Source organism: Mytilus edulis, chromosome 10, assembly GCF_963676685.1.
Source record: "Mytilus edulis chromosome 10, xbMytEdul2.2, whole genome shotgun sequence".
NCBI lineage: Eukaryota > Metazoa > Mollusca > Bivalvia > Mytilida > Mytilidae > Mytilus > Mytilus edulis.
This window is the reverse complement of record NC_092353.1, coordinates 12384385-12399099: the sequence shown is the minus strand read 5'-3', so window position 1 is coordinate 12399099 and position 14715 is coordinate 12384385. Positions and strand designations below refer to the sequence as shown.

At 33.6% G+C, this 14715-nt stretch overlaps 1 protein-coding gene across 1 annotated transcript in view; it reads left to right on the top strand.

Annotated features, from left to right (window-relative positions):
• Positions 1 to 3348: 3348 nt before the first annotated feature.
• LOC139493469 (protein mono-ADP-ribosyltransferase PARP14-like) overlaps positions 3349 to 14715 on the top strand; it is a gene marked incomplete in the record, with an annotated part of 63604 nt that continues 52237 nt past the window's right edge. Inside the window, 3 exon segments of the mRNA XM_071281876.1 lie at positions 3349 to 3674; positions 7490 to 7596; positions 10535 to 11180. Of these exon segments, the coding sequence (XP_071137977.1) occupies positions 3485 to 3674; positions 7490 to 7596; positions 10535 to 11180 (943 nt within the window).

Genomic DNA, 14715 nt, shown 5'->3' with positions numbered 1-14715 from the left:
CTCCGAAGTTCAGTCACTAATTATAAAATTGATAGAAAACAAGATTTTTGTATCGCCTGCGACGAAAGTCGTATTATGCGAGACATAGGTACTAGTATAACTATCGTGTAGCGGCGGCGACGGCGGTGTAAACTATCTGTATAAAGCTTTATATTTCAGAAGGTAGAATACCAGGATGCTTCATATCTTGTGTACAGGACCCACCTGACCGCGACCTCATTTCACAGATCTGTGGTGTATGAAAAGACTGTAATGAGTACATGTCAGTCTGGCAGTTATCATTTGGCATTGACCTCATGATTTTCATGGTTCATTGGTCAATATTAAGTTTTGTGTTCTGGTCTGTTCTTCAAGTACTATAAGCAAAAGGTACACTATATTCGGTGTATGGATTGATTGTAAGGTGTACATGATTGTCTGGCAGGTATCATATGACCTTGACCTCATTTTCATAATTCGTCTGTTTTTCAAGTACTATAAGTAATTGGTCAACAATTTTAGTATATAAATAATTGTAAGGTATATAAGTCATTCTAATCAGTATCATATGACCTTGACCTCATTTTTATGGTTCATTGATCAAAGTTAAGTTTTTGTGTTTCCCAAATTCTTAAAGTAATATGTCAGCTATATTTGGCGAATGCATTAAATGTAAGTTGTTTGTATATTTGTCTGGCATATACTATCTGACATTGACCTAATGTTAATCACCAATGGTACATTTTAGTAATATTATCAGTCTATCAGATACTATAAGCAACAGGTCAACTATGTTTGAATGATTGTAAGATGTAAATGTCTGTCTTGCCTTGTTCATCTAACCACGACCTCATTGTCATAGAACATTAATAAAGTAAATTGTATGTGATACTTGTAAAATCTTCATATTACAGACTCATTGATAAGTAAAACAGGCGGGACAGTTTGAACAGCGTGTGCACTTAGAATTGCTATATCAACAGGTACTTTGAAGTTGCTTTCAATACTATACGCGAGTGTGTCATTTTATCACAGAAACATTTACATACCTAGGAAGTACAATAAGAAATGATGGAGGTGCAGGAAATGACATTATGAACAGATTAAACAAAGCCAGAAATATGTTCAGATCATTAAACAATGTATGGAAATCATCACAGTACAGTAAGAAGACCAAACTTAAACTGTACAGGAGTTGTGTTTTATCTACCCTGCTATACAGATCTGAATGCTGGAGGATGACAGAATTAGATCTAAACAAACTGTCAATTTTCCATACCAAAAGCTTAAGAAGAATCCTACGTATTTTCTGGCCAAATAAAATATATAATGAAGACCTTTTAAGACAGTGTCATCAAGATAGCATGGGTACAATATTAATGAGAAGGCGTTGGAAATGGATTGGGCATGTCATCAGAAGAGATAGAAATTCCATCACTAGAACAGCTCTACATTGGACTCCAGAAGGAAGGCATAAGCGAGGTAGACTAAAGAACACATGGAGACGTACTGTAAAAGGAGAACTGAAGACCATAAATAATACATGGGGAACAGTGGAAAAGATGGCCAAAGACAGACAGAAATGGAGAACCTTTGTTGCTGCCCTACATGCCGATGGCATACCGGGCAGTAAGTAAGTAAGTAACTAAGTGTCATTTTTACTTTTCATAAAAATGTTTGTTAATTGTTTGGGTTTTCTTTTGTAATTTTTGGTCTAATAGCTGTGACGTTACGCACGTTATTGCGTCGATACCGCGTAATCAATCAGTCCAGTGGACCCAATACTCATTAATCGCCGTAAAACGTAAAAATTTGAGACGCAATCATGCGTAACGTCTACAACTACAACTGTGATCAACGAATTTTTACAGAAACCTTTGTCGTCTTTTGTTATTCATCCGATGGAGTTGGGCGATAGATAAAGCAACAAAACCACAAGCTGTTCACCTCACACAGTTTGTAAGAAATATCGTAGTTAGACTAAGTGTTTTGTGTGTGTGTGATATTTTGGTATTGCTGCACAGCTTTGACAGTCTCAGTACTACTGCGGATGCGTCGAGGGAGTTGATCGCGCTGACCATGCGGAGTGTGAGGTTAGAAGCACTCAACATGCGACCGGGTAAAACCAAATATTGGTATTTGTTGCTTCTCTGTTAAGTACCGCATGACATTTGATAATGATAGGAGAGATTGTTCGGCTCTAAGACAGAATAGTATATCTGGGTAAGGTGGCAAGTTTAACTTTGTTTTTACATAAAATATCTTATATACCTTTGTAAGATATCTCATCCAGAGGGGGGGTCCGGGGGTTGGAACCTCCCTTTTGTTTGACCGATCAATGCATTTGAATGGGAGCATATAGCTGGAACCCCCCCTTTACTCTGGGTTGGGACCCCCCCTCCCTTTTTAAAATGGCTGGATCCGCCCCTGTAGTTACATGTATAGTGTGCTAGTGACCCAATACGGTATATATGGGGTCAATGTAAATTCCATATAGTGTGAGATCGAACATGGCTCAGATGGTCAAGATTTCAATTTCGTTAGCATTTCATTGATCATACAAAAACAGTTGCCAACATTAACAACTTGTTAGCCTAAATGTGTTTTTTAATTTATTTCAATCTTCATCAATTTCTTCGTCTGTTGAACCCTTTAAGATATTTTCTCAGTACCGTTTTTTTTTATAAAGGGACAGAACACCATTACTAATCGTGTATTGAAATAAGCCCCACCTCCCTACTAACCTAATATGGAATATACACGGTCTCCACGCGGACGCTTTTTAACAATCGTATTCCTTACAATGTATATATAGGAGGTAAGATAAATAACATTACACTGTCTGCTGGTATCCACCAACTCTAAGTAAAGATCCATGTTAAGAAAATATTTGGTGCAATTAGAACAACATGTTAATAAATCCTTCAAAAACTACAAGTATGCTAAAAGCTAGGACACTATACAAATTTTTGGCTAAAAGGTACGTACTCCCTCGAGATAGCGGGAAAAATATATCTGGACAAGCAAATGGATATACCGGTTAGTATAGATGATAAACTAAAAACAAATATGATATACGGCAAAAAAAGATTACAGGCTTCTGACTTGGGACAGCCACACTCATAATGTGGAGTGGTTAAACTTGTTTGATGGTGCCATATACCTTCCTCTTTAATAAACAGGCTATCCTGAATGGGACTTGTATGTACTATTTCATACCATTTTGTGCTTACTTTATGAGATTCCAAGTAAGAACATGAACACTAATAAGGTTACCCTCTTTAAATAAAGATTTAGAATATTGATTTAAAAAATTGTTAAATCAGACAAGCTTTTTGTAAAGCTTGTAGTTGTAATTTACAAATCACTGAAAACGAAAGTGAAAGTAAAAGTAAAATACGCAGTCAAAAGTCAAGAATGGATTTTCACAAGTAAAAAAGTTGAAGTTGAAGTTGAAGTTGAAAGGGAGTGGCAGAGTAAAAGAAAATCTATATAGAGAGTTAATATGAGCAATGCTGATTTACGACAGAAAATCTGTGAAAAGTGTATTTTGGTGAAAGGTTTTAACACAGAGACAAATTTCAATGCCATAAAACTAAATTTCGCCGAGTCTTGGCGGGGAACGTTAGCTACAAGGACAGCTGGCTTTAAGTCTAGTGATCAAGAATGGATTATTCAGTTCCATTCAACAGAAGGTTAAAATTTAAATTTACTTGTTTACAATATAATTATTTTAAATGCATATTTATTAATTTTAAACTGAAACCTATATGATCTACTTTCGGTTTAGCTTTGCAATAACCAGTATGAATACATGTGGAAATGAAAGTAAATTTTTTATTCATTGGATTAATAAAAGATGTTTCTTAGCATTCCATCTTTCCTGTAATAAACTAATCGAGATACAGCCTGATCAACAGAATTAAAAAAAAAGAGCTATAGGAGAGTTACAGGAATATGCCCTTAACCATCAGTGGTCAAACGGTCATTTCACAAGTTGGTTGACCGTTATGGAATAACCGTTTCACAAATGATACCAGATATGAGGGGGAGGACAGGGGTATGGGAGACAGGGAGAAAGGAGGTAGGAGAAAGGAGAAAGGGGGTGGGAGAAAGGAGAAAGGGGGTAGGAGAAAGGAGAGGAAGGCTGGGAGAAAGGAGAAACAGTTGGAGAAAGGAGAAAAAATAAAATATCTCTCCTTTTAAAAAAATTTCTAATATTTCAAAAAATAAATATCTTAAAAGGAGATGTTTTATTCTAATGGGAGAAAGGAGAACGGGGGTAGGAGAAAGGAGAAGAGGGGTGGGAGAAGGGAGAAGGGTACCCCCCTGTCCTCCCCCTCAGATATGTTCCTTACGTCATAACTACAATCCCTTTCCCTTTCATGAATGTGACCTACCAATTTGGACTATTTACCAGATTTGTTAATATAAAATTATTGAGGAGGGGGGATAGGACCTTTATCGGGACTCCGGGATCGGGTGTTTTTAAGCTCAGGATTTCAGGATTGTCCCTTTTGGGATCCGGGAAGTCTTTTTTTCGGATCTCGGGATTTCGTATTTTTGAGCCCGGGATTTCGGGATTTCGTGTTTTTAAGCCCGGGATTTCGGGATCAGTACCCCTCCTATCCCCCCTCATTGAGCAACACGACGGGTGCCACATGTGGAGCAGTATCTGCTTACTCTTCTGGAGCACCTAAGGTAGCACTCCACAGTTAGGTGTGTAGTTTCGCATTTTGGCCCCTGTGGATTTTTAAAATATGAGAGCTAGTGTGCAATAAAATTCATTTTTAGATAGCTGAGTATTAAAATAGCCTTTGTATTGGGTTTATATGAACAACAAGGTTATGTAATGTATGTAATATAGGCTGTTTTCTGTATGTCAGTCCGTATTTGCATGTCCATACCATACATTGGTCCGGCAATTATTGTAATGTTATTTTCCAACTTTTTATCGCACGAACTTTGTGATTTGATTTTACGAAAAAATGAGGCGAAAGACACCCATTTTTTATTTGATCATTAGAAAGATTTATGAAAACAGTTTCTAAAAAGGTACCACTCAAAGGCATTGAAATTCTAGTTTGATCCAAATTTTGGGGGGATATGTGACATGTTCACCCCCCTTTTTGCAATATTTTATGGTAAATAAATGCAGAATGTTGCCATGGATACACATAAAAGGAATTAATTTTCTCCCTTTTAACTTTTGAAAATCAAATCTATGGAAGATACTGATTACATACATATGCACATGTACAACACAAACAGTTAGGTTAATGTATTAGAAATCCAGGAATAGGAGATGATAAAACATTTTGGGGCTCATTTTTAATTTTATTTTCTAAGGCCACACCAATTTGATCTCTTGTTCGACGGACCCGCCCACACCTATTTTTTTCAAAACAGATTATTTTTATTTTTTTTATATTCCCGCTTCCCTCATCCGGAATTGTAATCATGTCCATTTCCCGCACCGTTTTTTTTGTATATATTATTAAAAGATATCAACATTTGTTTTTAAATCACAGTCTAACCAGTATATATAACGATTTTAAACATAAAAGCACCCCACCACACTGTGTAAATATCTGCGAGTATATTTGTTTCAGCATGAAACCTGGAGTGCTCCGATAAATAGTTATAGCAGTGGGTATTTCCGGGAAGAACAAAAAGTTCCCCCTTACTTATATATTCCCATCAAAACATGTTCGTTGTTAGAATAAAGTACAAAGAACTTCTGAAGGATTTGCCTTCAACTGCAATTATATTGTATGCTGGCGAAACAAAACTATCCATAGCCGCTGCATGTTTATGCACCTGTCCTGATTGATTCAGGAGCATGTCGTTCAGCAGTTATCGTTTGTTCATGTTGTTCATTGGTATTTTCCCGTTTGGATATATAAATTAGATTGTTGATTTTCCTGTTCGAATTGTGTACGCTAATAATTTTGGGGTCCTTTATAGCTTGCTGTTTGGTCTGTATCAAAGCCCTGTGTAAAAGGCCGTACTTTGACCTGTGTTTGTTATTATCAGGTTGAGAACAACCCTCTCTCAGACAAGGGGTCATTTTACTGATGTAGAAAAGAAAATAGAAATACCAAGGATTTGTATAGTTCTTCTATACAAAACCTTTGAACACTTAAAATTTTGTACTCAAAAAGAGGAGAGTTACATCATATTTTAAACAATTTTTTCTAAAAGAGAGGTCCACTTATTTTGAATAATATTAAACTGTTAAAGTAAATGTGTTACCATGGTTAAAGTCCAGGAATATTACAAAATTCTTGGACATGTTTTGACCATTTAATACCAGATAGATATATAGTTCTATGAGAAAATATGAGCCCTTTTGTACAAACAAATATATTACAACTTATATTGATACCTCATAAAACATTTAAAAGGGATATTTATAACACTAAGGGGTTGCCCCCTAAATGATTATGACGTGGATGGAGAATTGTCTCATTGTCAGTCACACATTAGACAAGATTTAATTATTTCTTGGTGAACAGGGAAAAATACTTCAGAAATTAAAGAAATGTCAAATTACAAGTGATAAATCAAGTTTTAATATTGTCAAAACCTATTATTTTATGTTTACAAAAAAAAATTATAATCGCTCGCCTTTACTTTTCAAGCTTCGCCTCAAAAATTTGCAAATTAAATATTTTTTTATTAAAATTTTCAAATCGCTCGCTCGCCCCAAATTTTGGAGTCCAAAAATCCGTAGAACAAGAAATTAAATTGGTGTGGCCTAACTGTGGAGTGCTACCTAAGATCACTGCCCCTTGTTTTTGGTGGGGTTCGTGTTGCTTATTCTTTAGTTTTCTATATTGTGACATGTGTACTATGTTTGTCTTTTTCATTTTTTAATAGCCATGGTGTTGTCAGTTTATTTTCGATTTGATTATGAGTTTGACTGTCCCTCTGGTATTCTTTTGTTCCTCTCTTATCATGATTCATGAAAGTATCTGTATCATGATTTGTCAGAGGTTACAATTACTTAACCATTAGGTTAACTTTTGGAAAGAATTTAACTTGGTTCATCTAAATCAGACAACCCTGCTTCCCCCCTCTACCCCTAAAATCTGTCTTCAAACAAATTGGCAAAATAAAAAAAAAATAAAAAAAATTGAACAATGCCGAAGTAAATGATACATTATAAAAAGCAATGACAGCCGGAAAATCTGCAAAGAGCATCAATCTGAAGTCTGACAACCACCAGGTTTTGACAAAAAAAGCAGGTAAAATTTGGCATGTTTGGTTAATGCAACAAAACTTTTTTTGTTTATTGTTTTATTTTAACTGAATTTGATATGGAAAGAGTGATTATGTCAGGTTATAAAGAACTAATAGAGGAACTTAAGTGGTCTGTGGCATAAGAACCCCTATGAATTAAGAAAAAAACAAACTCAACAAAATATGTTTACCTGAAAATTGTACATTGATGATAAAATTGATCAATTATTAATGCTATTGTTTTTTTTTCTTCCTTTCTTTACAGTTGCACAAGGATATATCACATTTATAGGCTCACTAGAAACATCAGAAGGAAATCTATCCATAAGTGATTGTGAATTACCATGTGATATCCCAGATGAATGGTTACAGGTTGGATATATTCTAAAATGTTATTTTATTTGTTGATTCTACTATAAAGTTTTTGTTCTCTTGCAGTGCCATATACTACCAAAAGTATATCACCTTTATATTGATATATGATATATAATATGAGCTGACTCTTTACAGGTTTTCAAACCTATAAAGTCGACTGCTTCAAAATTTTAAATAGATGGTTCTTATAATAAAAAAAAAAAATCATTTTTATAAAATTGCAAGAGTTGAAGTGTCAAGAAATTATTATGCAAATTTCATAATCAGATTACTTTCTTTTTTAAGGGGGCTCGCGGGTCTAAATCAACTTTTTTTTCTAATATAGGATTTTGCTATTTTTTTCTCTGATTAAACTTTATCTTATACCTAATAGAAATATAAAATAAAAATATGGGGTCACTGTTCATTTAAGCTCACAATCTGCCTCCAAAAGAAGCATACATTTTTGTTAATGTCATTTTTTTCAATCTATTGAACTAATAGGAGAAATTTTGGTAAGGCCACACCAATTTAATTTCTTGTTCTACGGATTTTTGGACTCCAAAATTTGGGGCGAGCGAGCAAGCGATTTGAAAATTTTAATAAAAAAATATTTAATTTGCAAATTTTTGAGGCGAAGCTTGAAAAGTAAAGGCGAGCGATTATAATTTTTTTTTGTAAACATAAAATAGTAGGTTTTGACAATATTAAAACTTGATTTATCACTTGTACTTTGACATTTCTTTAATTTCTGAAGTATTTTTTCCCTGTTCACCATGAAATAATTAAATCTAGTCTATGTATATATGTGACTGACAATGAGACAATTCTCCATCCAAGTCATAATCAGTTTTGGGGCAACCCCTTAATGTTATAAATATCCCTTTTACATGTTTTATGAGGGATCAATATAAGTAATAATATATTTGTTTGTACAAAAGGGCTCATATTTTCTCAAAGAACTATATATCTATCTGGTATTAAATGGTCAAAACATGTCCAAGAATTTTGTCATATTCCTGGACTTTTCACCATGTTAAATTAACACATTTACTTTAACAGTTTAATATTATTAAAAATAAGTCATGTAAGTGGACCCCTCTTTTAGAAAGAGTTGTTTAAAATATGATGAGTACAAGTTTTCAAAGGTTTTATATAGAAGAACTATACAAATCCTTGGTATTTCTATTTTCTTTTCTACAGCAGTAAAATGACCCCTCGTCTGAGGGAGGGTTGTTCTCAACCTGATAATAACAAACACAGGTCAAAGTACGACCTTTTACACAGGGCTTTGATACAAACCAAACAGCAAGCTATAAAGGACCCTAAAATTATTAGCGTACACAATTCGAACAGGAAAACCAACGATCTAATTTATATATCCAAACGGGAAAATACCAATGAACAACATCAACAAATGATAACTGCTGAACCACAGGCCCCTGAATCAATCAGGACAGGTGCATAAACATGCAGCGGCTATGGATAGTTTTGTTTCGCCAGCATACAATATAATTGCAGTTGAAGGCAAATCCTTCAGAAGTTCTTTGTTCTTTATTCTAACAACGAACATTTTTTTTATAGGGAATATAAGTAAGGGGGAAAGAAACCAATTTTTTGTTCTTTACATGTAATACCGCTGTTATAAATTCATATCGGAGCACTCCCATTTGGATAAATTAATAGGTTTCATACTGAAACAAATATTCTCACAGATATTTACACAGTGTGGTGGGGTGCTTTTATGTTTGAAATCGTTATATACAGGTTAGACTGTGATTTTAAAAACAAATGTTGATATCTTTTTATAATTATTACAAAAAAAAAACGGTGCGGGAAATGGACAAGATTACATTTCCGGATGCGGGAAGCGGGAATATAAAAAAAATAAAAAAAATCTGTTTTGAAAAAAATAGGTGCGGGCGGGTCCGTGGTACAAGGAATCAAATTGGTGAGGCTCAATATCAAAATAAAAAAAGAACTAAATTACAGAAATTGCTAAAATTTTACAATTATTTACTTTATGTACAGCTTGTTTGAAAACAATAATAAAAAATATAGGTCACTGATGAGTTAAAAAAGATATTTCAATTAAAACATCAAAAAATGACATTTTTGCACCAAAGGAAGATAATTTGGAGCTTTTTCAATGATATAAACATTTTTAAAGTCATCTGTTGCCAAATCAAATCGATTTGTCTGGGTGATTTTAGTACCATATTATAAAGTAATAGCTAATAGTGTAATAAATAAAATTTGTAATGAAAAAACAAATGTTTAATTTTTTGCTGAATTAAGCCTCGTTAAGATGAATTTTAATTTAATAGTCAAAACATTGTACACTATTTAGTGTTCATGGTGTTCATAAGTCATTCCTTATGAGATTTACATGATACAAAAATCTCAATGGGTCTCATTTGGGTCTAAGCGTGACGCAGGATTGCGGATTATTTGGCAGCATGACACATGAAAGTCATGCTTACAAATAATCGGTTACAAATAATATTTTATTTGTTGATTCTATTATAAAAATACAAAGTTTTTGTTCACTTTGCAGTGCAATATACTACCAAAAGTATATCACCTTTATATTGATATTTATATTATAAAAATTATTGTGCCGTGAAAACGGGAAATGAAGTCTAGTGGGACACCAGAAATTACATTAAAATGAGTATTGCTTGCATACATAGTGTAAGCAGGATATAGGAATCTGACAAAACAGTAAGCAGGATTCGGGATCAGAACCCCCCATTGAGACCCCCTTATGAATGTCAAACTGTATAGCGTCTTTAAGATTGAGAAAAAAAGTAAATATGGCCATATTAAATCAAAGTAACTTAACCTAAATATCAATAGACTGTTAATCATATTTTATATTTGATTTGTAAATATGAAACATTAGTTAGCAGTGTAAAGACAGTAATTTACATTGATGATTTTGTTTTCCCTTCAGACTCCAGATATCAATGATCCTTCAGCATCAGCTAACAAGGGGACCAACTCTTACACAGACCACACACAGCCTCCACCATATTCTGAGTATGCCAGTCAAGCACCAGGGACCAATCCATCAGCACCACCCCTACAACAACCTGGTGGTCCCCATGGATTTCTACCATTTAGTCCACCTTTTGATCCACAATACATGACACATCATGGACCAAATCCTCAAAATCCTTATCAGTTCTACCCTCCAGGAATGGGATGGCCACCATATCAGCCTGGACCTACTGAAAAAGGAGATCCATCTCAAGACCAAGAGAAAGGTCCACATATTCCTGGATATCCAGGGCAGTATGGATGGCCACCATATGTCGGTTATTATCCATATGGTCAATATCCTGGCGCTTATCCAGGCTATGGCTATACTCAAGAGTTTGTTCCTCAACAAGATCAGCAGCCTGGTGCCAAGCAGAATCCGAATAATAAACCAGAAATTTCTACAAAAGATGGAGAAAGAAGTGATATTCAATCTGCATCTGCTGAACAGTCAAGTACAGAAACTCCTGTTCAATCACACGAAGAAGGATTGAAAGAAGAACAGGAAGAAGAAGTGAAAGAAGAAGTGGAAGAGGACATATTTGAAGAAAAAAATGATGGTAGATATTATAATGTTTTTAAAGAGATATTTCAGGACCTCCATAATTTAAAATTGAGGATATATATAAGTAATTGAGGACTCCCGAACATCTTAAGACCTCCACGATTTGATTTCAGTATCTCCACAATTCTGTTTCAAGATTTCAATCAATTTATTGCTATCCTGAATTAGATTTATAGAAAATTGTCGGTTCCCATGAAAATAAATGAATCCACAGTATATCTAAAGAAATATAAAGAAATCACAAACATTGAGAGTAAAACTTCTTTTTACACATGACTAAGGACAAGTGAATCATATACAGTAGATTCATTGTTCTTCGTTGGACACCAATTTTCATGGATTTCAAGGGTAAATGTTAACCATGAGATTAAATGTGCAACGAATTACACATTTTGTTAAGGGTTTTTAAAGATCAAGGCAAAGCCGCCACCAAAACGAAAATGCAAGTTTTCCTCAATCCAAGAAAATTGGTACCCACGAAAATAAATAAATACACAGTTCTAAAATTGTGTGAACTTTGGAAGTCAGGCAATTAATGATTACATGTTTGAATGTATGGGACCCTTGCTATGGAAATAATTACATACAACCCTACCACATTCTGTATCTGACTGTTCCACGTAAGGAGCCTGTAACTCAATGGTTGTCATTTATTGCTGAATGTCTTATTTGTTTATTGTTTTATAAATGTAAATCTAGCTGTTAATTTTTTTTGAAAGATTAGAACTTGCTCTAAATCTTTAATAAGGCACCAGCCTCCCTAACAACACGACAGGTTTGCTACTGTTACTAAATGTATTCACACTGAAATATAGTTCCCTATGGTTCTCATGTATGTGCACACAATACACATACATTTTGAAAGAAATTGGTATATTATTTGAACAGTTCATTTATGTAAGAATGTATGTCATTAAGGTGTGTTGATGTGCAGGCTTTTTTTAAAAACATTTTGATTAGGTAATTGAGTATTAATACAATACTAGTATGATTGACAACTGTCATGATCACTAAACAAAAACCTTTAATTACAATGCCCCACCTCCTAAACTGTCAATCAAATTGACCACGTTACTTATCAACCTCAGTCTTGTATATTGCAGGGTCTGTATAATTATGTAAGACTTAAAGGAATGAAACTTTGCAAAAAAATCAAAAATTGATATTTTGTCCATTCTGTATAGAAGTGCTCAAATTCATAGATATTAAAGTTTTATTTGGCTAGATAAGAGATCACCATCGATTTTAAATTAGAGTGTCAATTCCCTGTGTGCCGCCATTTTGTCATCACCTTCGTTTTGAGACCACGATATTTCTAAGGACCAAAACTATAGTAACCTGATGTAGTCGTAATTGCGTGTCGATATCTTGTCAATCGTACGGATGTTTTATCCGACTAACTAACTTGATAAGGAAAATGTTATTATTTTTTAAATAACCATGGTCTGTCATTTTTAAACTGTTTATATTGGAATTAGTTAAAAAGTCATAGTTCATCATAAATACCGGTAAGTATATCGTGAAAATTGTTTTCGAAAATCTAAATTGTTCATGATATAACATTCTTTTATGTGATTTAAATAAATTTGGACCTTCCCTCAATTGATCAGCTGATCACCAGCATGCCTAAAGGTATTACCCCCAAAGGTATTGTGAGGTGACATGTCAAGGTATTCAAACAATTTCCTTTCGGACTTGCAAGTTCATGCATCGTTTCACTTCTGAGGGTATTGAGAAGTGTACACGGCCGATAACAAATGTAACTCTCCATTTTTAACTATCAGGTGTATAATATACATCTCTGTCTTGCGTGTCCTAAAGTGATATACTAGTCATTACTAAACTCATACGCTTGTTTGTAAATAGCATTTCTGGTGTAAAGAATATTATTTATAAAAATCTAAATAATACCAAATAAAAAAAAGATTTGAGTAAATTAAAATCTATTTACATATTTTTTCCAAGAGTAAATTTGGGAAAATGTAAGTATATATATATACTCGTTGTCAATAGTGAAGGACAGTTTGAAACATACCAGAAATATTTATTTAAAAAAAATGTACGCACTTGTTGACCATTCGTTTATACACCTGGATATAAAGTTACGGAACTATATATATAGCGCAATTTAAAATATATACATGTATACATAAGAAAGAAACATACATTTTGTGTAAATGTGACAGTGGAAAAAGCAGCTTCGTTTATTATTTTGGACTTTAATACAAAATTCTCAATTGTGATATTTTAGACTTTAATTCTCTGTGTTTTATAATTCATTTTATTTTATAATTTCGTTTCTATTTACATTTCGTATCCAGGTCTTAAAATCAACATGCTTTTTAATTCTTAGTTTGGACATTGAGTGACATGTTTCAATCTGTTACCTAATTAGTGACATTTTACCTTATTCATAATGTATGTTCTTAATTGTCATAATCAGATTATCATTTAATATCTATTCTTCAAGTTCTAAAAATAGTTTAATCTTTGTCAGTGAACAATATCACTCAAATTAATTGTTATTTGTTATGTCTATTCTTGTCATTTCAATTGTGTATAAATACTTGCTTATAATTTCAATAAGCAAGATTTGGACTCAGGACTTTACACTGAACACAGTCCATCTGTAATAAAAGTATTCGTATTCCATGCTGAATTATTGGTTTATTCATCGCTAGTTCCAGAGTCTGAAAAGTTAGGTTTCACCAGTATTCAGAGTTCTCATTGCTATTCAGAGCAATCGTTCGTTGTGTGATCAGGTGCATCACACAGTTTCAGTAACAAGAGGCCATTCAGTCAGGCTCTTGTTACACACCCGACAAGTCACCCCAGTTTCCCCGGTGACATAAATTGGGGTAAAAGTTTTGTAAACAGACTACTGTACACGTATGCCAACTGTATGTAATCATAGAATGTCCATAGACTATTGTATACCAAAAGAAGAAGAAGAAGAGAACCAACTTTGATTTAAATACAGGTCGATATATAACTTACTTTGGTTCATCAAAGTTATGGACATAGTAAAATCACAGATTTATTTTCAATTTGATTAAATGTTCTTGAATAAAGGAAGAAATTCGTCATCATCACAATTGTTCCGACATACATGTAATATATATGCAACTGGACCTACACTAATTATCACCAAGGGATGTGAATATTTTCCAGGAAAACTATTTAAAAAGTATCAAATTTTCAAATCAATTTTGGGATTTTATTTTCTTTCTTGATATTCAATAACAGAAATTTTAAGAATTATAATCTGCTTGTCCGTTTTAGGGGTATTCTTGCCAGTTAAAACGACTTATAATTACACTTAAAAATAGCGAAAGATGACATCAAATTCGTTCTTTTTTTTAAAAACATTGTTGGTCAAATAACTAAAGTATTATACGTTGTGAGACAAAGGCTATTTTAATAAGGACATTCCCGATTATGTATAAATTTTGTTGACGTTTTCACACTTGAAAAGAATAGCTGTTCTTTATTTTTCGATTCCATTCCAAGAAGATCCTTAAACATGTTAA